Here is a 27371-nt window from a genome sequence, read left to right as displayed (position 1 = left end):
TGGATACAAAAATATGAAGATTGTTAGTATTTCAAATCTTTTTGAATTTTGAAAATCCATAAATGAGCAAAAAAGTTATTAAAAAGTAAAAATTCTGATTCAATACGCAAACGGTGTTAAAATCATTTGTTTTGCCAACCACCAGATAAACAGATGTTAACGCGTGACGTCACGGCGATCTCTCCTATTACTTATCTTACTATGGTTCAGGGTAAAATCAAATTACAATGCTGCTACCTTACAATGAATTTTGGTAAATTCAGCTTACCTTGCTGCTATTTTGAAATGTTTTTTAGTAAATTTAAGTTACAATGCTGCTATTTTTATAATGAATTTTGGTAAATTCAAGTTACAATGCTGCTATTTTTATAATGAATTTTGGTAAATTCAAGTTACAATGCTGCTATTTTTATAATGAATTTTGGTAAATTCAAGTTACAATGCTGCTATTTTTATAATGAATTTTGGTAAATTCAAGTTATGATGTTGCTATCTTACTATGGTTTAATGTAATTTGAAATTTCAGTGTTGCTATCTTAAAATGTATTTTGGTAGATTCAAATCTTACAATGTATTTTGGTAAATTACTTGCAGAAGTTTTTAATTATCTCCCTTTAATATGCATAAATTTCCTTTTGTCAAGATGACAATTTTAAAACCAGAAAAGGTAAATTGATGAGACACGTGTAATGGTAGCAATGAGAGAAAGTACATAATGCATGAGCAACAACTCTATCTTGAGTATTTTTGGAGTTTTCTCCCTTTTTAGCTCGACTATTCGAAGAATAGTCTAGCTGTTCTACTCACCCTGGCGTCAGCGTCACACCTTGGTTAAAGTTTTGCATGCAAGTACATACAGCATATAGCTTTGAAACTTACTTTTTCTTTTTCTAGGTCAATTACCAACCTCACTGGGTCAAGTTCCATAACTCTGACATGTATTTTGAGCAAATTATGCCCCCTTTTGGGGTTAGAAAATCCTGGTTAAAGTTTTACGTGCAAGTGTATACCGCTACTACTAAAAGGCATATAGATTTGAAACTTATTTTTTCTTTTTTTAGATCAATTACCAACCTCACTGGGTCAAGTCCCATAACTCTGACATGTATTTTGGTCAAATTATGCCCCTTTTGGACTTAGAAAATCCTGGTTAAAGTTTTACATACAAGTTACTATCTCCAAAACTAATGCAGATATTGAATTGAAATTTCACATGTGTCTTCGGGGTTATAAAACTAGTTGATAGCATCAAGTCCCATAACTCTGATCTGCATTTTGGCCAGATTATGCCCACTTTGGACTTACAAAATCCTGGTTAAAGTTTTGGGTGCAAGTACATACAGCTATTACTCAAAGGTATATAGATTTGATACTTATTTTTTCTTTTTATGCCCCCGGCATCTACTGATGCTGGAGGCATATTGTGATTGTCCTGTCCGCTCGTCCATCCGTCCGAACAAGGTTAACCAAATGGGACCGTTTCGTCTAGCATCAATGCCCCTTACTAGAATGACTTAATGCAGATGTAACCTGTGACCATTCCTCATCTTCAGATATCACCTGACCTCAGTTTGACCTTGACCTCATTTTGGACTTAGGTTGCTTTATATGGGCCATCTCTTGGTTAACCAAATGGGACCGTTTCGTCTAGCATCAATATCGCTTACAAGAATGAATTGATACTAATACAGATGTAACGGAATTGATACTAATACAGATGTAACCTGTGACCATTCCTTATCTTCAAACATCACCTGACCTCAGTTTGACCTTGACCTCATTTTGGACTTAGGTTGCTTTATATGGGCCATCTCTTGGTTAACCAAATGGGACCGTTTCGTCTAGCATCAATATCGCTTACAAGAATGAATTGATACTAATACAGATGTAACGGAATTGATACTAATACAGATGTAACCTGTGACCATTCCTTATCTTCAAACATCACCTGACCTCAGTTTGACCTTGACCTTGTTTTGGACTGAGGTTGCTTTGTACGCGTTTATTGAACGCAGCTACTTGTTCTAGATCAATTACCAACCTCATGTTTTTATTTCGATGTAAATGAGATGTGGAACCAAAATTTGTAGTCCTGTTTGGCACCATATAACCTTAGTATACTGTGTTGGTGCACCGTAAAACCCAAATAAATAAATAAATCATTTTATTGTTTACCCCTTTTGTTCTTATTTTGTAAAATGTTACTTTGACTATGTTGTTTTGACTGCTGAAGGGAATGAAATGACATTTAATGTAAATGACAGATGTCAAAAGAAGAAAGTGAACAAGGCATAGCACAAAAACAATCAAATTATCCTACAGCTTCCTTATTGTACAGAATCTGCAGACAGAACATTTTCAATCTCAGATACTTTCGGTTAGGACCAGCTTCGCTCCTTTTCACTATAAAACACAGCAGCAGGGAAGAATATGACTATTTGTGACACTGCTCTTTTATTTTTTATAGGTCAATGAATGGAAAGATGACATATGTGAGACTAGTTTGTGACAGAGAGAGAATTCTACCACAAGATGCCAACTTCACTATTCTGAAGGATATGAAAGGTCTGGGGAAAGTGGTATGTATCTGCAACTAAATGTAATACTAGAATAGACCGTTCGATAAAAAGGTAGTATTTATTTAGAGATGATTATAGGGGCCTCCGTGGCTGAGTGGTTAAGATCACTCAGACTACAAATCACTTGTCCCTCATCGATGTGGGTTTGAGGCTCAATCAGGGCGTCAAATTCTTCATGTGTGTAAGCCATCCAGCTGGCTTGCGGAAAATCAATGGTTCTACCCAGGTGCCCGGCCCGTGATGAAATACAGGTAATGCACTGAGGGGCACCTGGGGTCTCCTTCCACCATCCAAGCTGGAAAGTCGCCGTATGACCTATAATTGTGTCTGTGCAACGTAAAACACAACAAAAACAGATGATTATACTTCAGTCTGGTCAGGATCCATGCTGTTCGCTAACGGTTTCTCTAATTGCAATAGGCTTTGAAAGCGAACAGCATGGACCCTGACCAGAGTGCGCAGATGCGCAGGCTGGTCTGGATCTATGCTGGTCGCAAAGCCACTATGTTGGTTTTCTCATGGCACAGCTCATTTGTTAAGCTGTCTTTAGTGACAAGGCAGTGTTGTATAGTCAAGCAATGCTGTCCTCTGACAGCTCTTGTTTAAATGGATTTCAAAAATTTGAATTTCATCAATTGTCCCTTAGCCTACTAGCAGCAAGTGATTCTGTCTTCGCCACTAGTGCAGACCTAGATCAGCCTGCACATCTGTGCAGTCTGATCATGGAATGCACTGTTCGCCATTCAGTCAGTTTTTTGGTAATCATTCTTTTTAACAGGTAATGGTACTGGTATTGTCCAGATTGAAAGATGGACAAGTTCATTATAGAAATATAGCAGAGTAAGGGTTAATGATGTAATTTATGTGTATTTCAGTATGGAGAACTTCACCATGTCAGTTGTTGCCCCGATGGTTATCTGCAGGTACAGAATACAGACCAAGATGGACAACCGGTGAAGCAGACCCACACAGAAGGACAACTTACAATTAATGGAACAGATAATCTGTCAAACAGTACTGATTCTGGTGAGAAATCAGTTTTATGAATGTTGACTCTGTGGTCAGCTCAGGTTGAGGTGGAAGTGACTTAGCTTACTTGTATCTGTGTGGAAGCCCATTGCTGATCAGCATGTTTAGGCAGCCCTGCTCATTTGACTTAACAAAATGGTTTATGTTCTGATATTTGAAAGTTTCCATCTCTGTAAGCCATGCCAATATCTGTATTTTATTGTGTAGACTTTCCTATTTTTCCAAACCACCTATATGTAATTGTGCCTGTCTGAAAGTACAAAAGTTAATTGATTTGTCTTCTTCATCCATGCAGTCTGATCATGATCTGCACAGTTTGCCATTCAGTTTCATTCTGGTATTCATCCCTTTAAACAGTCAATGGTACTGTCCAAGATGAAAGATGGACAATTTCATTATAGAAATTTAGTATGGTAAGGGTTGAAAATTTAATCTTTCAAGGATCTGCAGGCTTTTAAAGTTACATACAATCATTTCAATTGTTATGAAGGAAAGCAACTAGTAAAAAGTTATCACACTTTCTTGCCTACCTAGTGGGAATAGAAGAGAACTTATCCAGGGAGGAGATCACCCTATCATTTTCCAAAGGAAATGATAAACTATACATATGCATATCAACATCATAATTGGACCTCATATTATGATGTCCCCAGCATGATAACGGTTAACATCATTCTGACACAGTTGTGGGTCATATAGTGACTTTGCAACTTTTTACCAAGGGTTCAGGTTGAGCTGTAAGTACCGTATGTGCAGTCAGGGGTGTAACTGTTTTAAGTTATGTAACCTATTTCAGTTACTTTTTCAACATAATTCAAGCATTTTATAACCTGTATTAGTTATAAAATATATAGTTAACTCAGGTAAGTTATTCAAAAAAAGTCTTTTTGCTGTTCTTACAAAGTGACCTTTAAAGTGAAATTAGTAGAAAACTGTGGTTAATCCAATTCTCTTTTAGTCTGATCATGACCTGATAAGCATAATGGGATGTTAAGAGTTTTATAGCTTTAAAACGTTTGGGTAAATCTTTATCAGCCGTGCTTAAAAATTTTACTGCATAGCTGGAAAGATAAAAGTTCAAGGATTAAGGAAATAATTGCATTAGTCTCATTCAAAATGAGGAATTGGCACAAGAGGGCTTTGTAATATTTTATGATAACTGAAACAAGTTATGAAAGTATAAGCAATAACTCAAATGGGTTATAAACTGCGATAACTTGAAACAGTTACACCCCTGACTTGATGAGGATAGTCCAGCTTGTGTCGTCCTGTGTCCTAAATTGTCAACAGAATACTTAAACATCTTCTCCTCTAAAACTACGCTGGTCAGATTTACACCAAATATAGGTTATAGTGATGTTAATGTTAAAACTTCAGTTTGTATCACAATGTATAAACATTTAAATATCGTGTCCTTAAAATCAGGTCATGATAAGTTAAAGCGAAATATCTGAAGTTGATGATTTCTCCCGGATACCGCAGTAAATAGTATTGTCTGGGGCAGCAAACACTTATCTACGATAATAATTACATTTTATTTGCATAACCTTGACTAGAGTTGAAAAGTGAAAGAAAAAAATCTGATGAATGCTTCTTCGGTTGTATATCATGTATAAAGTGTACCATATATAGCATTATAAAGCCTCTTTAAGTCTAGGTCAAAACAATTGTCTAACATCTTTTTCAAAGAGAAAATGTTATAAATAGTAATCCAGTGAAGTTTGAATTAGCCAGTTTTTATATAATAAAAACATTAGTTTTTACTAGGAGATCAATTTATCTACAGTCATCTGGTGACTTAGCAAATTGATAAAGATGCATGTGCATTGTGTCGTACATGCTCTAACAAGCGCACTCACCATTGACATTAAAGAGGTTCATGTTTCAAGTTTACGTGTTAGATTTCATTTAGAAAACCTCTCTGCATCGTCAGTCTACATAAGGTTTTTCTGAAAAAATAATCCCTAAAGAAAATGTGATCAAGATGTATGCTATACATGAGTCTACATGCTTAAATATGCATATTTAGCCTTGTATGGCTGAATAAGTGACAACCTTGGACCCTTGTTCAATGAAAAACGGAAAGCCTGAGTGTACCATAGGTATAAGCATAACATGTTATATATAGTACCATTAACTGTAACGAAAGGGGTAACTTTACAAAAAGATACGGATGTGCAGGCTGATAATGATTTGCGCTGGTTGCAAAAGCAGAAACAGTCGTGTAATGTTAAGTTGTCTGTACCTAAACGATGTCCTTCTCACCGTTGTTGGGGTCTCTCGTGCTCTGTGCCTCTAGTCAGTTTGCTCTGTGTCTGTACGCCTAGAAGATGACTTTAGAACCAAGAATGCTATACATGTAAATTTGGTGTATCAAATAACTTCCTGTATGTGGTCACTGTGAAGTAGAAAAACTTGACATATTTATTACTGGAATGGGCAGAGGTCGGAAACATAATTATCCCTACCATTCCCTACAACCACTTACAAAATATATTTCTTTCTTCTTTATTTATCAAAATTCATCTTGTCATTTGATAAAGGTGGTGGTCATTCCGTTTAAATTTGAAAAAAAGTTACCTCCCTTTTTGTTTTATTATTAGCTCGCCAGAGCAATGCTCAGGTGAGTTATTGTGATTGCTTGATGTCCGGCATTCGTCGTCTGTCATGTCTGTCTGTCGTCTGTCAACATTTAGCTTGTGTATGCGAAAGAGGCTGTATTTTTCATGTCATGAAATTTGGTCAGAAGGATTGCCTTGATGAAATCTAGGTTGAGTTTGAATATAGGTCATCTGGGGTCAAAAAGTAGGTCACTAGGTCAGCTCAAAGAAAAACCTTGTGTATGCGATAGAGGCTGTATTTTCCAATTGATCTTCATGAAATTTGGTCAGAATGATTACTTTGGTATGTTCTAGGTTGAGTTAGAATATGGGTCATCTGGGGTTAAAGAGAAGGTTACTAGGTCAAATCAAAGAAAAACCATGTGTATGTGATAGAGGCTGTATTTTTCAATTGATCTTCATGAAATTTGGTCAGAAAGATTGCCTTAATGAAATCTAGGTCAAGTTCTAATATGGATCATCTGGGTTCAGGAAGTAAGTCACTAGTCAAATTAAAGAAAAACCTTGTGTATGCGATAGAGGCTGTATTTTTCAACTGATTTTTATGAAATTAAGTCAGAATGATTGCCTTGATGAAATCTAGGCCGAGTTTGTATGCGATAGAGGCTGTATTTTTCAATTGATCTTCATGAACTTTTGTCAGAATGATTGCCTTGATGAAATCTAGGTTTTGATTGAATATGGGTCATCTGGGGTGTAAAACTAGGTCACTATGTCAAATCAAAGAAAAACATTGTATGCGATAGAAGCTGTATTTTTCATTTGATCTTCATAAAAATTGGTCAGAATGATTGCCTTAATGGTCTAGGTCGAGTTGTAATATAGGTCATCTGGGGTCAAAAATGAGGTCACTAGGTGATATCAAAGAAAATGCTTGTAAAGAGACTGCATTTTTGGTCCAATCACTAGGTCAAACATGTTTACACTGTTATGATTTGTTTCTCAGGTGAGCGAGCTAGGGCCATCTTGGCCACCTTGTTTTTTGTTGTTTTTTTCAGAGGATACAGTACTTCCTGGAAACAAAGATGACAGAGTTGAGACAAACAGAACTAAGGTGATGATCATAGTTGGTGTAAATGCTGGTGTAATTCTTATGGCTGGGTTTATAGGGCTGATGTGTTACAACAAGAGATCACATACAGAATTTTATAGTAAACTTCCAGGTCAGTTACCACGGTTACCATGGTGGTCTTTGAATCGAGGGCTTATGAACAAGTATTTTTGGATGGAAAGTTTTTCTTGGAAAAATAGGCATTCCTTTATAAATTTTATGAAATTGTCAGAGTTCTTTTCTCGTCTGTTACACCTTTGGTTATACTCCATTTTTAGGCAAGTTGTGTGATGTCATTTGGTTAGCTGTGTCTGAATACTGTAAAATTGCTTTATTTCGTGGGCATGAAATTTCACGGTTTTGGTCAAAATGGCAATTTCATGGTGATATGAATTCTTAGATTTCAACTTTTGAACATAAAATGAATAGGAATTTTACTTGTTTGCTGGGATTAAATTTCTTGGATTGACTCAGTCAGGAAATCCACGAAAATTAGTCCTGCACGAATATTAATAATTTTACAGTGCAACAAATCTTAAGTTTTAAAGAAAAATCTTTTTTCCAAAAATCTGGAGGACAGTGCCTTTTGTATAGAGAAATCAGGGGAAAATCTTGTTACAGAAAAGCAGTAGGTTAATTGTTTGAAAAACCCTATTTGCGCTGTTACTCTAGAGGCCATGTTTTTTTCATGTTATCTTCATGACACATTGTCAAACTGTCTTATTAAAAATCCAAGGTTACTATGTCAAGTTTGAGACTGCGTGTTCTGTGGACATAGTCTAGTGTCAGTTGGTAAGATAATTAGGATAACCTTGTTATGTACATGTAAGTGGATTGTTTGACAGAGTAAGTCCATAAACTGAATAACTCCTAACAAACAAATGAAATCTCAATGTTTTTTTTTTCAACATTAAAAGGGGCCTCTGTGGCCGAGTAGTTTAAAGATCGCTGCCTTCAGATCACTTGCCCCTCACCAATATAGGCCATTCTCTTAAGGCATTGAATTCTTCATGTGAGAAAGATATCCAGCCAGCTTATGGAAGGTTGGTGGTTCTGCCCAGGTGCCTGCTAGTTATGAAATAATGCATGGAGGGGCTCCTGGGTTCTTCCTGGAAAGTTGCCATATGATCTATAGTTATGTCGGTGTGATCCCCGCCCCCCCCACCCCCCACACCCCACCTCCCCAACCCCCCCCTCCAAAAAAAATCAACATTTAAATTAATTTATAAAATGGCAGTTTTTGGTCAGAACAAATAAAAACATGCCAATGACATTAATGGATTTTGCTGCTGGGATAAGAATCAAGGTTATGATACCATATGATTGACCTTTTACCTTGAAATGAGATTTTGATATGCATTTGAACATGCAACAATCATGGCAATTGTAATTACTTTCTGATAAGATATCGGTGTCAAAACAAACAAAAAATCAAGTTAAATTTTAACTAGGGCATTAATTATACTGCCTGACATGATAAGGCATACTCTAGTGATAACAGCACCTGGTACTGTATTAGGTATTCACCATATATTTCCTAATTAATGCCCTTCCCTCTTTCCATCAATATCTATATAAAAAATGAAGTTAAATTATGTCAGAAATGAATACCAGCACTATGTTAGTGCTTCAGTTGTTAAAGATTCATTCATTTTAAAGTTATAATTTATATTAACTAAAAACAATTAGGGCCTTGATAAATGCCCCAATCACCCACAGGCACATTTATAAGGGAATATTATGGTATGTTTATTTGTTGCACATATGAAGACTGTGTTAGTAAGTTTAAATGAAAGATGGAGGAAGATACAGAAGACACTCCAATTCAAGGACATTCCCTAGTTCTTTGGCTATAGCACACTGGGCACTTGTCCAGAAGAATGTTGAAACTTGTTGGAGGATATGGTGGGGGCTCGGGGCTGGTTTATCAGTCAGGTGTCTAAAATACCACTTGACCACTGTGTCTGCTGTATACTATAAGTGAAGGTGGCAAATTATCTTTCCTTAACGCATGAAAGAAGCATGTGATCCATAAATGCTTGCGTTTTATAGTTACCATAAACTTATTTATACAAAATAGAAATAGAAAATAAAATAAAAGGTGTCGTCAGATGATTTGATAGAGTTTGACCTTTTATGAAAGTTTGATGATCTCTATCAGGGAACTTCCTTTACCCTGCTACATTTCCAAAATGGACTGGTCCATTATTCAATTTGGAAAAAAACATTTGTTTTACTGACTGTACAGTGAACTATGCAGACCAAGACCAGCCTGCACAGATAGCATGCTGATCTTTGTCTGCACTGGTCAGTTACCAGTCTGAATCACTTGCAGCCAGCAGGCTAAAGGTTAATAGGTTCTCTCATTTAGACAAAAGATTTTTCAAAAACATTATAACACAGCCAAAATTTGAAGACTTTTTCTTAACAAAGATCAGCTTTAACTTTTCTTTCTATTACTTGGTCTTGATTTTTTTTTTTATATCTATGCTCCCCTTCCTTCCCCCAGTGTTGAAGGCTGTATTGAATTACTGTAAAATCATTTAATTTCGTGGGCATGAAATTTCGTGGTTTTGGTCTAAACGGAAATATCGTGGGGATATGAATTCGTGGATTTCAACTTTACAACATAAAATGAATGGGAATTTCACTTGTTCGTTGGGATTAAATTTCGTGGATTGACTCAACCACGAAATCCATGAAATTTAGTCCCCCACGAATATTAATGATTTCACAGTATCCTGTCACACTTCCTTGTGTACAAAACTCCTTAGATAGTTTGTATCCAGTAATGCCAAGTTTGTGTCATCAACACAAAGTGGCCATGCACATATTATTGAGACTTTCATACCTGATTATTTTTCCTACAGTTATAAGTAAACACTTTTTGGAATTAAACAGTATTAGAACTACAGCTATACCTTACGTACTCCAGTATTTCTACAGTTAACATCCAATTTTAATGAAACTTGGCATACTACACCAGTATCAAGTTTTGATGTGTGCATCCTTTCTGGATTTTGATGTTGACTATGTTTTTAAGTCAAGCCCTTTTTTTTTACTTAATAAATTTTTTTTCAGTCGAGCCTTTTCAAGGGGTATATGTCATACAATGTTTTTCAAGGTGAAATTTACCATAAAAAAATAGTGATAACTGAAGAATGAATTCTTTATAGGTATTCGAACTATACCAGACACAACGCTTTGGCAACTAGCTGATGTTGAACAACCAAGTACTGGCCCAATCAGTTCTACCGCCCACCCTGGACGAATGCTTCCATCATCGGTGAAGTCAGAATACAGAGACGGAGCACCAAGCAGAAGGAAGTCTGTCTGCTTTCCTGTTCTAGAGCATTGTGGGATACCAGAAGATTGCCTGTCTTTGGGTCAGAGGTCAGTAAAATTTAAATAGTTGTAGAGGTTAAATTTACCAAAAATGCCAGTTTGTGATGTCGTAAAATAAGAGACTGATTTGATAACATCGGTCTACAAATTTATGCTTTGAAGGAGATAGATTTTAAACAAAATATATCAAGTTCGTATTTGAATTTTGAATTAACTTTGCAGCAGTATGTTAATGTCTCAGAGTAAAAATCTTTACCTCAGTATCTCTACAATGCATATTTAGGTGTGAAGGCTGCTTTGAGTCTGCTATTTAGGTAGGTAGTGAGCATTACAGAGATTATGTAATTGTTGTAACTTGTTTAAGGTAAAAGACCCTTAACAGTATTCGGTAGTTTTCGTTTTAAATTTTCTGCTAATACTAGTTAGGCATTTTCAAACAGCTAATGAAATTCATACCAGCAACTAGTCGGAGAATGCCAAAATCGCAATTGGAGAAAATGTAATCATATGTCCTTACAAGCATGTCCTTACAAGGCCTCTACCATAACTTCGTGATCTGTGAAAACTGTAATTTCGTAATCTGTGAAAACTGTAATTTCGTAATCTGTGAAAACTGTAATTTCGTACTGCCAGTAGGACTTTTCAGGTCAGTCTTAAAGAGTTTAATTGAATACGAAATTTAATTTATAAGTATACTGTGAAATCTTTTTAGTTTCTTGGGCACTTAATTTCGTGTTTTGGCCAAAACAGCTATTTGTATTGGAATGAATTATGGATTTCAACTTTTTAACATAGAATGAGTAGGAATTTTATTTGTTTGTTGGGATTAACCCTTATAATGTTTGTCTTTGCAACCAGTGTAGATCATGATCGGCCTGTACATCCATGCAGTCTGATAAAAATCTGAACTTTTGCCATTCAGTCAGCACCCCTTTTAACAGTTAATGGTACTGTCCAAATGAAAGATGGACAAGTTCATTGCATATATTTAGCAAGTAAAGAGTTAAGTTTAGTGGATTGGTTCAACTAGGAAGTCCACAAAAATTAGTTCCCCACAAATATCAGTGATTTTACAGCACATTTTTGTTCTTGTTATTTTAACAGACTTGGTGGCAGTATATTTGGGGACACGTACATAGCAGAATGGTCTGGTATTAGGGTATCTGTAAAACGTATAACCCTGAGTGTTCACAAATACCAGATCGATAAGGAAAACATTGGAGATCTGAAAAATCAAGTTTCGTTTCTTAGGTAAGCTTTTTTCATTATCCAGTAAATAGGTAGGACACAAGACCTCAGTGGTCAGGTGGTTAAGGTTGCTGACTTAAAATCACTTGCCTCTCACCGATGTGGGATCAGGCCTCACGCGGGACATTGAATTCTTCATTTGAGGAAGCCATCCAGCTGGCTTACAGACTTAAGGTTGATGGTTCTACCCAGGTACCTGCTTGTGATGAAATAATGTACGGAAGGGCACCTGGGGTCTTCCTCCACCATCAAAGCTGGACAGTTGCTGTATGACCTATAATTGTGTTGTTGTGACATTAAAATCAACAAAAAATAAAGAACAAGCTTATTTTCTCAGAATCTGATATGCCTTTTCATTATCTATAAAATAGGTGTGATACAAGTTCCTTTTCTCAGGCAAATTTTTTCTACATTAAGACAATATCAGTAGGACAAAAGTTTCTTTGCTGAGACAAGTTTTTTCATTAATCAAAGAATAGGTTTGACAAGGGACCTTTATATGCCTTGAAGGGAGGCATATTAGTTTTCAACTGTCTGTCTGTTAGTTCGTTCTTTAACTTTTTGCATGAAGGCACTTTACTCGTGAACCACTGCACCCAGGACCTTCAAACTTCACATGCTGATAGTACTTATTTAGTACATGACCCCTACTGACTTTTATTAATCGGCATTGTGTATATTGGTGTAAGCATTATAAATATTTAGCAGGGTAAGGGTTAACTGTGAGACAACAAAAACATGGATATAGTGTTCTCTTGAACATTGATTGCTTGAAACATTAGTGACAGCTCTTGTTCTTTTAATTTTTTTTAAGTTTAAAGCACTAAGTCATCAGAAATTACAAGGGATAAAACAACAGTTTTCATGCAGATTTTGAGATCTCTTATACAGCTGAAAATAAATTGTGAAATTCAGTTGTCTCATCAATGAAAATGCATGTAACATGCTCCCTTTTAAAGGCCCTGTCCTCCAGATGGTATGGTAACAAAAAAAGTAAAGAAAAAAAATTACATGTCAAGAAATTAATGCTATATTCTTTAAGAAAGTTTTGCGACTCTGGAAACTAATTGAGAAAATCGAAAAGCATTTGTAACGCTTTATTATAAATATCTATATAATCAACGCAGTGTACACATATTCCTCCATGGCAGTATATGCAAAAACAGTGGAAAAGTTCCCATTACTGCAATGGGACGGGTTCGAATCCTAATGTGGGGATCTTTTTTTTTTCTTGATTTGGCATTTTTATGATAGTTTAGAAATGAAAACTCATATTCTAATCATAATAATATGACCTTACTTCAGTTTTAAAGAAAGATTATTCTTAGCCATAATCTGGAGGTCAGTGCCTTTAAAAGCTAAACAGTATTGTATAACTTGACACATTTCAGTAGGTATTGCTTATAAGGTAATAGTTATTCCAGATGATATGTTTGATTTTGGCAATTTAAACAAGAGTATGTATTAATCGGCATTGTGTATATTGGTGTAACTATATTAAAAATGAAAATCTTTAAAGACGGTATGCTGACTGTTTAGTCTAAAGCAGAAATAAAAAAATTATATCTTTTTTTACAGTCAGCAGAGACACAGGAATATTGTCTCTCTTCTTGGGTACTGCTCAGAGTCCACACACCCGTATATTATATCTGAACATATTACTGGTCAAATAATGAAAGATTTCATCAAGTCGGCAGGAATACAACTTACATGGCCACATAGGGTTAAAATTGTAAGTTTTTTTTCTTTCACTCTGATGAACAAAGTTGCATATTAATATACACATTCTTAAGGTAGTTCAGCATGTTTGAATCACTGGAAATGATGGCATAACATCATTTACCTGTAAAACATACAATAAACCTGGACCCAACATATGGAGGCCAAAATCATTTTATGAATTAATGTAAACCTATGATTAAATTAAAATGACAATCACTGTTATGTTGCTGTCACTCTAAAAAATAAATATATTAAAATGTTTGATGTGTTCAATAATCCAAAAAATGTCTTAAAATCAGCTTGAATCTAGCAAAAAAAAAAAAAGCAGAAAAAAGCATGCAGCCGTATTTTTTATTTGCCTAATTTTTATATGCCCGAAGGGACATATTATGTTATACCCCCAGGTGTCCGGCTGTCTGTCTGTCTGGGCCAACGTCCTGGTGTTTATGAGCTTCATTCCGTCCATGTTTTATATGAAATTAGAAGAAAATCACCTTAGATTTATGTGGCAATTTTAGGGAATTTAACCCCTAAAAATCAAAGAAAATGCCATATAAACACCATACGTTGGCACGTCTGTCCGTCCGTCTGTCGGTTAGCAATTTCGTGTCTGCTTTGTACACCTTGAAGGATTTCAAAGAAACTTGACACAAATGTTCACCACATTGAAACGACGTGCAGAGTGCATGTTTTGGATGTCTTGCTTCAAGGTCACACTTAGGGGTCAAAGGTCATATCAGTTTGTTTCGTGTCCGCTTTGTAACTCTTGAACTGCTTGAAGGATTTCAAAGAAACTTGGCACAAATGTTCACCACACTGAGACGACGTGCAGAGTGCATGTTTCAGATGACTAGCTTCAAGTCAAGGTCACACTTAGGGGTCTAAGGTCATATGACCTTTGCTTTGTGTATATTGCTCTGCATTGCAGTGCTCTTGATTTTGTTTGGCAGATCACATTTTTGTTCACTTACAATAACACATTTTTGAATTACTTCCCTTTTATATTACTATAAATAGCTTATTTTGAAACATTTTTATTATTGGCCGTAGGGAAAAACCGAGACTACTTTTCTGTGGTACAACATGGATGATACCTCCAATTTTTAGGTGTATTTTGACATACCTGTACCTGATAAGGAATTTTTTGACTTAGATTTTGATTTTTTCAACAGTCAAGTTCTTTAAATTTTGTTCCCATCCTCTAATATAACCCTTCAGGCGTATGTTGCCCAATTGGTCTAACATGCTGGACATTACTGATTCTGCCTTTGCAACCAGTGTAGTCTAATCATGATCTGCACTGTTCACCATTCAGTTAGTAATTGTATATCTTTTTGGTAAGCACCCCTTTTAACAGGAAATAGTACTGTCCAAATTGAAAGATAGACAGGTTCATTATAAAAATTTAGCATGGTAAGGGTTAACTGTGAGACAACAAACACGGATATAGTGTTCTCTTGAACATTGATTGCTTGAGAACTACTTGAACACATTTTAGAAATTTACCTTTACCGGTATTTCCTGTTTTGAAAGACCCAAAACCCAAGACCTTAATTGTGTTGAGTGCCTTCAGTTTGAACAGATAATTTCATTTCAGTCAGTGTAACTGATTTAATGCTGAAAAATTTCTGTGAAGGAAGTTGTTGTAAATCTTTTTACCAAATGACTAAAAAAAACTGTGAACTACTGAAATGCATTGATAAACTGTATCATTTATTTTACGTGTTGTTGCTGTTCTCTTCAAGGTTAAAAAAACAAAAAAAATCTTATTTACAATTCATTGTGACCTGTATCAGATTTAATACGTTTAAAAATTTAAAGAAAAACAATTTTTACAATGGTTTCCTGTCTTTGAAGAAATATGTAACTTTATATGAATAAATATAATATTATATGATATACTTGTTTTTTTTTTTTTCAGTTATCTCAAGTTGCTGATGGTATGGCCTTTCTACACTCAACACAACCTCCTATCTTACATAGAGATCTTCGCTGTGGAAATTTGTTTATCACAAATAATGATGTTGTAAAGGTATTGTAAACCCATTTTTAATACCACTTCACCGAGTTTATTGATTTACCTTATAAGTAGTACCAGGTATGTCTCAAGGTGAACATAAGATTTATTATATATACTCTTGAGAAATTTTTCTGATGAAACACTTGGTTTTTTGCCAGTATCTTATAACATTAAATTACTTGAAGTACATTGCAAAAATCTTATTTGACTGTCACATAAATTTCAATAAAATTAAGTTTAGCTATTTTATAATATTACTCATTTAAACAGCCACACCCAAATTTCAACCCTTAGCCTGCTGGCGGCAATTGATTTTGCCTTTGTGACCAGTGCAGACCAAGATCTGTCTGCACATCATGGTCTGTACTGTTTGCTATTCAGTCAGTAAATTTTCAGTGAACACTCCTTTGAATAAAAGATGGTACTGCCCAGACTGAATGATAGACCAGTCCATTTTAGAAATTTAGCAGGGTAAAGGTTAAACAAATCAAAAGCAAAATAATAATCTCTATTCAAGAAAAATTCAAACTCAGAACAAATTATAAAATGTACAAGAATAATACAATTGCTTTGTCAAAGCTAGAAAGAAAAGTAAACTTTTTTGGGTTCATTCTGAGAAAATGTGAGAATACACTTTTCTGTGTTCATGTGATAGAAGTTTGCCCAATTAAAGCTACGTGTCCATGTTATAAAGGTTCATACATATATTACTGTGTTTCTGTGTAATATAGGTGAACCCATTTAAAGCTGTGTGCCATGTAATAAAAGGTTGGACCATTTATAATGAACATGTTTGTGTATCAAAGGTTCATCCATTGAAAGTTTGTGTCCATGTATTAAAGGTTCTCAGGTTGTGTCCATGTATTAAAGGTTCTCAGGCTTTGTCCATGTAATAAAGGTCCGTCAATTTAATGCTGTGTATTCTTGTAATAAAGGTAAATCTATTTAAGGTTGTGTGTACATGTAATATAGGTTCACCCGTTAAAAGCTGTGTCCATATAATAGAGGTTAGCCGGTTTAAATTGTGTGTTCATGTAGTAAAGGTTAACCAATTTAAAGTCATGTGTCGATGTAATAAAGGTCCACCCATTGAAAGATGTGTGTCAGTGTAATAAAGGTTTGCCCATTAAAAAGTATCACTTTCATTGGAAAATAACAAAAGAAGTCAAACACTATTATAAATTATTTTCAAACAGATACATATGTTCATTTTATTCATTCTAAATAGAATTTTAAAGTTTTTTCATTGCACGTGCCACAATGGCCACCTGTAATAAGCAGCCACTTGCCCTAAGCAGTCTGTCCACAAACTTCTGAACTATTTTGGCTGGCGTCTTAATACAGGTTTGACTGTATCAAGTAATTTCAAAGATACTGGAAAATATCTATGTTTTGTGTTCCTCCACCAGCTAAATTTGAATGTTACCATTTGACCATCATGGCCTGCCTTCACTAACTTTTTAAGTTGATAATTGTTGCGAATATAAGTGCTAACAAAAATTTGTTTGAATAGATTTTTTTTTAAAATTTGGAATTTGGTATTTTGCAGAATCTACACAGGAGAGAAATTTCTCCTAAAATTTTGAGTAGAAAAAAAAATCAGATTGTTAATGAAAATAGTGAAATTCAAAGTAAAGCTTTGAATGTACTAATAGCTGTTTAGACATGCACATTTATTCAGAATATGGATGTTTTATTTCAGATCTGTGACTTTGGCATAGTGAATATTACCCAGCCTCTCCGATCTGGCTGTCAACTAGAGGACTGTTGCTGTAAGTAAACATATGAATAACACCTTTAGTTCAGTATAATATAAATCAGTTCTTGTTAGTTCTAACACTGTGACACGATTTTTGATGAATTGGGATTTTTTCATGCGTTTTCTTCAAAACTTACGTATACATGTAATAAGCTCCTAAACAGCTACCAGTCGGCACTAGGTGTTAAATTTCTGGCCTTGTATCATTTGCCCTTACTGATGTGGGGTTGAAACATTGCTCATTGTGTAGAATTATGTGAAGAAAATCAAGTTAGCTTACAGATCTGTGGTTCTACCCAGGTGGCAACCTATCCCTGAAATAAGGCATGGAAGGACACCTGGCATCTTTTACTTTCATCAGATGTTGGAAAATTTGCCATATGACCTAAATTCTTTCAGTGTGACTCTGTACCTAACAAAAAGAAAAACCAACAGGTACTAAATTTGAATCCTTTCAAGCGCTCTAACTTCGAGTTATTACAACTTAAACTGCTGTAACTATCTCACTGAGTTTGGTTTTACAGGCCAGGGACTATATAGTGCTTGTCCCCCTTGGATTGCATGGACTGCTCCGGAAGTGCTGGAGCATCCCAATTCTCAGGAGTCTGAGGGCTACATCACAAAGGCAGCTGATGTGTACTCGTACGCTGTTGTCATGTGGGAACTAGTCATGTGTGACGATCCATACGAGGATATGAATACTGCTCAAGAGGTTTGTTTAGAATTTAAAAACATCAAGTGTACATACATCCGTATATAATTACGGCTTCTTACATTTTAGCATGAAATCTGTCTTATTTTTGGAAACAGCTTCGTAAATTGATTTAGTTTTGCGGAACATTATCAAGTTTTTTTTAAAATCATCTGAAGTTGTCCAGGGAATACTGTGTAAAAGTAAAATAAAATAAAATAATGGGTAATAGAGGTGTAAGCCTTCAGAAATTGATGATTGGTAATTCTCTATGGTAATTTCTATTTTTTTGTATAGATGAAAGAACTATGCTTCATTTTGTTATATCTGTTTATAGGGATTTAAAAGACCTTCATAATACATTATTTCTTCCTTACAATGTTTTTCATAGGTGATTGTTTATGGTTTATCTGGAGGTTGTCTAGAGGACAGTTTTCTTAATATGTGTTTAAAGAACATATATTAAGGCACACATATTCAAAGCTTTATTTTGAATTTCACTGTTTGACTTTACCAAAAATGTGTAGGTTTAAACACTTAACGTAATACAGTTGAAATTCCGTATCTCAAACTCCCTCATCTCATAATTCCAGCTATCTCGAAGACATTTTCAAGTTCCGTGCCTAAAACACTTGCACAGAATATCATTTGAGCCGTGCTATGGGAAAACCAACATAGTGGCTTTGCGACCAGCATAGATCCAGATCCTGGTCAGGATCCATGCTGTTCGCTAACAGTTTCTCTAATTGCTATAGACTTTGAAAGCGAACAGCATGGGTCCAGACCAGACTGCGCGGATGCGCAGGCTGGTCTGGATCCATGCTGGTCACAAAGCAACTATGTTGGTTTTCCCATGGCACGGCTCATTTTAAGTCTAATTCTAGTCATCCTGAAGTGAAATACTCAACCCTTTGGCATTAGATACCAAGACTCAACTGACAGTAAAACTGACAATAAAAAGTACAAATTTCAAACATTCCACTGCTTTAAATATTTATTATTTATTATTATAGGTGATGGATTATGTTATATCCGGAGGTCGTCCAGAAATTCCTGAAGGTACTAAGATGCTCAGGCCGTACAGTATGTTAATGAAGAGATGTTGGGACAGCAATATGAATGAAAGGCATAGCTTTAAACAGGTATGTGTATATATCAGATTTGGAGAAGAAAAGGTTAGGATGTCGGACTTTATGCTGCCTTTCAGCATACTGACGTATCAAAAATGTTTCTTGTTTTGGTTTTAGACTTGTGATTGTCTATGTTTAGTTGTTTTTCTGTTTATTGAAGAAAGGCCAGTTTACATGCGATGAAATCCTCTTATGACAAAGAAAAACCTTATGTATGCAATAAAGGCTGTATTTTGTAACTGATCTCAGAATGATAGCCTTGACAAAATCTAGGTCAAGGTCAAATATAGATCATCTGGGGTCAAAACTAGGTCATTAGGTCAAATCAAATTTCTAAATACTTGCTTACGTTCAAAATTTTTGCTCCTATTTTAATGAAAGTTCGTCAGAATATTTGTTTCCATGAAACCACTATATGAAACATGTTTACACTGTTTTGGTTTGCTTCTCAGGTGAGTGACCTAGGGCCAGTTTGGCCGTCTTGTTTAAAGAAATTTCTTTATGTTATTAGGTATGAATATTGCAAAAGGTTATTTTTTATGAAAAATGATTAGAGTACTGTTGTCTATTAAAAGAAAAAAAAGAAGAAAAAACTAGTTTTATGGTGTGATTTAATTTTTTAGATTACAGTTCAGCTGAAAGAGATTCTCCACCAAGCCAAGATATTCCAGAAGGATTTAAACCAAAGAAGCAATAGAACGAGATCAACTTCAAAAACATTACGAGTTAGTTTCTCAGAAAATAATGACAAGACATAGCTTAAATCACTAATGTATATAGAGTACACCCATGCAGTGATGGAATTGTCAAGTTTAAAATCTCATGTTCAAGGTATTAATGCCAGCTAGGGAAGCTGAAGATTGGGTAATGATGGCATTTTATGGAGGTAGGAAACTGTGATGCAGAGACAAAAAAAAGAAGTGAATACCAGCAGAATGATAACATTAAAGAAGTTTGTTAAAGGGAAACAACTTGCATAGAAATCACCAAATCATATGGTTGCCATTCTACAGAGTAAAGTGACAAATTTCTACATCTACAGATCTAATTTTAACAAAGAGTGGGTATTTGGCTAAAGGGGAGTTACCACAAAATCATTTAATATATAATTCTAAGCCTACACTATAGCAAATTGTGCTAAATAACAAAGTAAAGTAAAATACCAAGCCTTCATTTACCTATAATGTGACTGAAACAAATGGAATAAGTGTAAAAAAGGAAGTACATTGTAATTGAGTTTAAAGCAACAAAACAAATGGTGGCTATTTATGAAAGGGAAGTAATTAAGTTGAAAAAACTTGTTTTACTTAGCGTTACTTGAAATGTGACTCCCATGATTATTGTGATGATGTAGTTACTGTCAGGTCATTGATTGTTATGCTGGATTAATTTTTAATAGTTCAGATCCCATTTATCTTATATTTACCTTTAGCCTGCTGGCCGCAAGTAATTTTGCCTTTTTGAAAATGCGACTGTGCCAGTCAGTAAATTTTTAGTGAACACCCCTTTGAAAAACGACTGGTTCTGACCAAAATGAATGATGGACTAGTCCATTTTAGAAATGTAGCAGGGTAAAGGTTAAACATTTTGAAATCCACAAAGGCATATCCACATGGAATATCTGTTTTGACTGAAACCATGAAAATTAAGTCTGTTATATTGAATGATTTCACAGTAATGGTAATTGGTGTTCAAGGAAATGTTGCTATGACTATGCCTCTATTTCAATGGTGCTCATTGATTTTACCTGCCAAAACCATAATATAACTGCTTCCAATTAGTTTAATTCTCCAGTGTTTCGGCACCTGAAAACAACTTGCTTATAGTTTAATGGTTTGTTTTCAGCTACTCTGAACTGTTGATCTCATAGTGTGCTATCCATATTTGTAATCAGTTAGTCATTATATGTAAAAATTGTTATGTTTTTAATATGATAAAGTATTTTGTCGTATGAAATGATTTTTTCATAGGTACAAAATTGTAATGTTTAGGTGTAATATTTAACCGACTGAGCAACTTCAAAGTTGTTGAATGTCTTTGTTTTTGTTTAAAGGGCCATGCCTTCATTGTTTGTTTAAAGTCCACTGGCATGTTTAAAGTGGCATGTCTCTGCTGTTATAAAGGGCCATGCCATTGTTGTTTGTTTAAAGAGGCATGTCTCTGCTGTTAAAGGGCCATGCCTTCATTATTTGTTTAAAGTGGCATATCTCTGCAGTTTAAAGGGCCATGCCTTCATTGTTTGTTTAAAGTGGTATGTCTCTGTAGTTTAAAGGGCCATGCCATCGTTGTTTGTTTAAAGTGGTATGTCTCTGCAATTTAAAGGGCCATGCCATCGTTGTTTGTTTAAAGTGGTATGTCTCTGCAATTTAAAGGCCATGCCATCGTTGTTTGTTTAAAGTGGCATATCTCTGCAGTTTAAAGGGCCATGCCTTCGTTGTTTGTTTAAAGTGGCATGTCTCTGCAATTTAAAGGGCCATGCCATCGTTGTTTGTTTAAAGTGGCATATCTCTGCAGTTTAAAGGGCCATGCCTTCGTTGTTTGTTTAAAGTGGTATGTCTCTGCAATTTAAAGGGCCATGCCATCGTTGTTTGTTTAAAGTGGTATGTCTCTGCAGTTTAAAGGGCCATGCCATCGTTGTTTGTTTAAAGTGGCATATCTTTGCAGTTTAAAGGGCCATGCCTTCGTTGTTTGTTTAAAGTGGCATGTCTCTGCAATTTAAAGGGCCATGCCTTTATTGTTTAAAGTGGCATGTCTCTGCAGTTTAAAGGGCCATGTCTTTATTGTTTAAAGTGGCATATCTCTGCAGTTTAAAGGGCCATGCCATTATTGTTTAAAGTGGCATATCTCAGCAGTTTAAAGGGCCATGCCTTTATTGTTTAAAGTGGCATATCTCTGCAGTTTAAAGGGCCATGCCATTATTGTTTAAAGTGGCATATCTCAGCAGTTTAAAGGGCCATGCCTTTATTGTTTAAAGTGGCATATCTCTGCAGTTTAAAGGGCCATGCCTTTATTGTTTAAAGTGGCATGTCTCTGCAGTTTATAGGGCCATGCCTTTATTGTTTAAAGTGGCATGTCTCTGCAGTTTAAAGGGCCATGCCTTTATTGTTTAAAGTGGCATGTCTCTGCAGTTTAAAGGGCCATGCCTTTATTGTTTAAAGTGGCATGTCTCTGCAATTTAAAGGGCCATGCCTTTATTGTTTAAAGTGGCATATGTCTGGAGTTTAAAGGGCCATGCCTTCGTTGTTTGTTTAAAGTGGCATGTCTCTGCAATTTAAAGGGCCATGCCTTTATTGTTTAAAGTGGCATGTCTCTGCTGTTTAAAGGGCCATGCCTTCATTGTTTATTTAAAGTGGCATGACTCTGCTGTTTAAAGGGACATGCCTCAGTGTTTGTTGAAAGTGGCATGCTTCAGTATTATTTGTTTGAAGTGCCATGCCTCCATAATAGCTTAAATGGACATGTTTTTGTTGTTGAAAGGGGCATGTCTCTACTGTAACAACTGGCATGCCTTCTTGGTTGCTTAAAGGGATATGCTTCCATAGGTTGTTTAAAGGGGCATATCACCTTTCTTAGCTTGCCTGAATTTAGATGGATCTTCATTAAATTTGGTCTATGGAATTATTATAAAATCTTGTCCCAAGTGTGTTCAAATGGGGGTGCTTGACCCTTTTATTAGTACAGCACAGTCCTTTGAAATCCAAATGTAATATTTACACCTGATTCATCTATGTCAAAGGGGGAGGGAAGGACAATAGTATTTCAAGTTTTGACATATCTACTTCTGAGAATCATCATTTTTAGCTTGACTATATGAAGTATGAGGAGAGCTATCCTACTCGCCCCAGTGTCGGCTTCTTTCCACGTCCCCACCTTGGTTAAAGTTTTTTTTTACACTTTCTCTTTTTTCAGCTTACCGTATTTTCCCGTATTAACGCCCCCGGGGGCGTTACATTTTCCAAAGAGGGGGCGTTTATTTGAGGTAAAAAAATAAAAAATGAAAATTTTTACAAAACTTAAAAACATCGTTCAAACTAGCTGTAAAGTGTTTCTGTGTTGTTTAATCCCCCCAAAACGTAATTATTTGGCATCCAATTTAATGCAGTGTGTCTTTTATGCATTTAAATACGGTATCGATATCTCGTGTATTTTGACACGCTCGCGACACTACACATTACGTCATGACCCAAACAGCTGTGTACTCCGATAACATTTTTGTTAGTACATGTGGGTAGCTAATAGCGCAATACACAATGTCAATGGTTTGACACGCTGCTTGTATTTACCGTTTAATTTTCTGTTTGATGATTGGATACCGTACCTAGTACAAATGTTTTGGACTTACCGTACATAGACTGTTTAAAAGTGTGTTTAATTTTTAATACATTGGACTTTAGTACTGTAAATTACTTATTACATGGACTTATAAAAATGAGGTAGGTGATTTTTTTCCCGTTCTTGTTGACTTTTTTTCCCTCCAAATGTGGGTGGGGGGCGTTAATTAGAAGGGGGGCCTTAATTCGGGAAAATACGGTATCTCTGTAATTACTTGATGGATTGGATTCAAACTTGAAATACTTATTCCTCATCATCATCCACATCATCTGACATAAGGGCCATAACTCTGGCACCAATATTTCGTGAATTATCTCCCCTTTTCACTTAGATTTTCAGGTTAAAGTTTTGATGCAATTTCACTCTCTGTTATTACTGAATGGATTTTATTCAAACTTAAAATATTTGTTCAACATCATCATCCAAATCATATGACACAAGGTGCATAACTCTGGCACCATTTTATCATGAATTATTCCCCCTTTTTACTTAGAATTTCAGGTTAAAGTTTTGGTGCACTTTCACTCTACCTCTGTTATTACTGAATGGATTTGATTCAAACTTAAATAGTTGTTCAGCATCATCACCCACATCATATGACACAAGATGCATAACTCTGGCACAATTTTTCATGAATTGTTCCCCTTTTTACTTAGAATTTCAGGTTAAAGTTTTATGCACTTTCACTCTATCTCAGTTATTACTGAATGGATTTGATTCAAACTTAAACAATTGTTCAAGATCATTACCCTTATCATGTGATACAAGGTGCAAAACTCTGGGACCAATTTTTCATGAATTATTTCCCCTTTTTACTTAGAATTTTAGGTTAAAGTTTTGATGCACTTTCACTCTGTCTCTGTTATTACTGAATGGATTTGATTCAAACTTAAAATAGTTGTTCAACATCATCACCCACACCATATGACACAAGGTGCATATATATGCACCAATATTTAATGAATTATGCCCCTTTTTGCTTAGGATATACTTATATAGTGTTTTGATACATTTTATCTTTACCTCTCTTATTACTTTAAGTTGACATTTTGGACATAGACTCATGCTATTGTGCAATATCCTCATCCACAGTTGCAGTCATTAAACACTCCAGTGACAGCTCTGGTTTCCTCAGATGTGCCCAGTTTCACTATCCAGCATCAAAATAGTCGAGCGCACTGTCACCTGTGACAGCTCTTGTTGTTGAGTCCATTGGGAGTGAGCTCGACATAGTTGTCACAATGGTGGTTTGGTGTATATGTGCGTGCCTCAGTTTGTCTGAGCCGTAAACTTATCCATGGGTCAAGGGATCTTAAATAATTTGGTACGTATGTTTGCCTCAATGACACGGTGTGTTGTGTGAGAAGCAGATTGGTAGCTTAAAGGTCAAGGTCATACTTTGAGGTCAAAGGTCAAAACTTGGTACTTTTTTGCTTGTCCTGGTTGTATTAGCTTGGCTATGGATTGAGATATTCTTAAATACTTTGGCACAAATGTTTGCCTCATTAAGATGATGTGTCATGTGCATCAACCAGATTGGTAGCTTTAAGGTCAAGGTCATATTTAGAGGTCAAATGTCAAAACTTGCAAGAATTGAAACACATGGGAGTTAACTGGAGTGGTCAAATATCCAAGCATTTCAGTGATCAAAGTAGTAAATCAGAAAATAGAACACAAGAAGGCATTATTTATTTTCCTTCTTACATGTTTTAAATCATATTATCAAAAATTATGACGAACTCCATTGGAGTAATTAATTAATTAGGTGCAATGCAGCTATATGACATTGTAAAATGTCCTCTCACTGGTCCGCACATCAACCGCTTCTTATTCGTGCAACAAAAATTCATGACTACATATGTTTCTTACAATAATGTTACGAAAATTTTCAGTATGCATTTTGTTTTTGTATGCTAAATTTAAATTTGTGAATGAACAAGATGATAAATATTGAATGCAGCAAATATTTCCCAATTCAAAGCCTATTGCAATTAGGGAAAATGTTAGCGAACAGCATGGATCCTGACCAGACTGCGCAGATGCACAGGCTGGTCTGGATCCATGCTGGTAGCAAAGCCACTATGTTGGTTTTCTCATGGCATGGCTCATTTAATGAACTGCTTTGTAGTATTATTAATTGAAATGCATTTTATTTACTTGCATTTCTTGACAATCACTTTATTTCATTCGCTGCTCATATTGTTTAAGACACTGTTCAGGGGGCCTCCGTGGCCGAGTGGTTAAGGTCCCTGACTTCAAATCACTTGCCCCTCATCGATGTGGGTTCGAGCCTCACTCGGGGCGTCGAATTCTTCATGTGAGGAAGCCATCCAGCTGGCTTACGGAAGGTCGGTGGTTCTACCCAGGTGCCCGCTCGTGATGAAATAATGCACGGAGGGGCACTGGGGTCTTCCTCCACCATCAAAGCTGGAATGTCGCCATATGACCTAAATTGTGTCGGTGCGACATTAAACCCAACAAAATAAATAAATAAATAAATAAGACACTGTTCATATTTATGAAAAAAATATGAGATAAAATATGAAACAAAGGATATCCGTACAGACATTTTTCAAATTACAGCAGTATTTTCCTTACATCAGTATTTTTTTCATATTTTTCCTTAGATTTGTATAATTTAAGAAATTGCGACTACCTCTTCAGTTAGATAATATAGGAACTACGGAGTTGAACCTGTCTTATCAGCCACCTGTATGAAGCAACTACTTGCCTTAAGCAGCCAATCAGCTAACTTTTGAAATTGACATTTTTGTTAAATTTCAACTTGTCTTAAGCAGGCACCTACCTTAAACAGCAAAATTGGTTTGCTGGTTAAATCTTTTCATTTCTGAAACATGATTGTGTCATATTGGAGATTTACATACAGCTTATCTGGGAATGTATGCAATACTTTGGTAGGTCCTTTATTTAATAGGAAATATGACAGAACCCTTGATAATTGCTTGTTTTGATGCAAGACTGACCTATTTATGTTTGGCCACCCCACCCCCTACCACTGAGGCAGATTTCTGTATATAAACTGGAGAACCAATAGACCAAGAACCTTCAAACTTCATAGGATGGTAGGGCTTTAATTGAGTAGATGACCCCTATTGTTTTTTTGGTCACTCTATCAGAGGTCAAGGTTACAGGGGCTTGAACAAGAAAAACCATTTCGGATTAATATCAGAATGTTGAAATTTAATAGGATGATTGGACATGCAGAGTAACTGACCCCTACCACTGGGGCAGATTTCTGTATATAAACTGGAGAACCAGCTGACCAAGAACCTTCAAACTTCATAGGATGGCAGGGCTTATTGAGTAGATGACCCCTATTGTTTTTGGGTAACTCAATCAAAGGTCAAGGTCACAGGGGCATGAACATGGAAAGACATTTCCAATTCATAACTTGAGAACCACTCGGGCCCACTTGAAACTTAGTGGGATGACTGGACATGCCAATAAGATGATCCCTATTGCAGCAAATGATCGATGTCTCTTTGACTTTCACTCCTGTACCCCATTGACTTCTTGCCTAAACGACAATGCATTGGTTGGGGGGGTTGGGGGAGGGGGAGACATGCGCTTCTCTACAAAAGCACTTTTCTAGTTTTCATTAACTGAACTCGATGTGCAATATTTGATTAGTCTGGCATTCACTAATGAAAAATGTTCCAATTGTGCATTTTTTATTCCCATGTCTGTTCAATTTTTATGCCCCCGAAGGGAGGCATATAGTTTTTGAACCGTCTGTCCGTCTGTCGGTCTGTCCGCAATTTTCATGTCCGGTCCGTATCTTTGTCATCCATGGATGGATTTTCAAATAACTTGGCATGAATGT

General features: G+C 35.8%; 1 protein-coding gene across 1 annotated transcript in view; it reads left to right on the top strand.

Moving 5' to 3' along the window:
* Positions 1-20402, top strand: part of LOC123527598 (probable serine/threonine-protein kinase drkB) — a 44849-nt gene extending 24447 nt beyond the window's left edge. Inside the window, exons 4-14 of the mRNA XM_053523487.1 lie at positions 2468-2579; positions 3455-3605; positions 7228-7392; positions 10457-10673; positions 11730-11876; positions 13452-13605; positions 15517-15627; positions 17318-17387; positions 17899-18086; positions 19079-19207; positions 19819-20402. Coding sequence (XP_053379462.1) covers positions 2468-2579; positions 3455-3605; positions 7228-7392; positions 10457-10673; positions 11730-11876; positions 13452-13605; positions 15517-15627; positions 17318-17387; positions 17899-18086; positions 19079-19207; positions 19819-19953 — 1579 coding nt within the window. The 3' untranslated portion in view covers positions 19954-20402. The remainder of the gene's footprint in view (positions 1-2467; positions 2580-3454; positions 3606-7227; positions 7393-10456; positions 10674-11729; positions 11877-13451; positions 13606-15516; positions 15628-17317; positions 17388-17898; positions 18087-19078; positions 19208-19818) is intronic.
* Positions 20403-27371: the final 6969 nt, after the last annotated feature.

Source organism: Mercenaria mercenaria, chromosome 14 (genome assembly GCF_021730395.1).
Source record: "Mercenaria mercenaria strain notata chromosome 14, MADL_Memer_1, whole genome shotgun sequence".
NCBI lineage: Eukaryota > Metazoa > Mollusca > Bivalvia > Venerida > Veneridae > Mercenaria > Mercenaria mercenaria.
The sequence above is the reverse complement of the archived record's forward strand: the minus strand, read 5'-3'. Positions and strand labels throughout refer to the sequence as shown.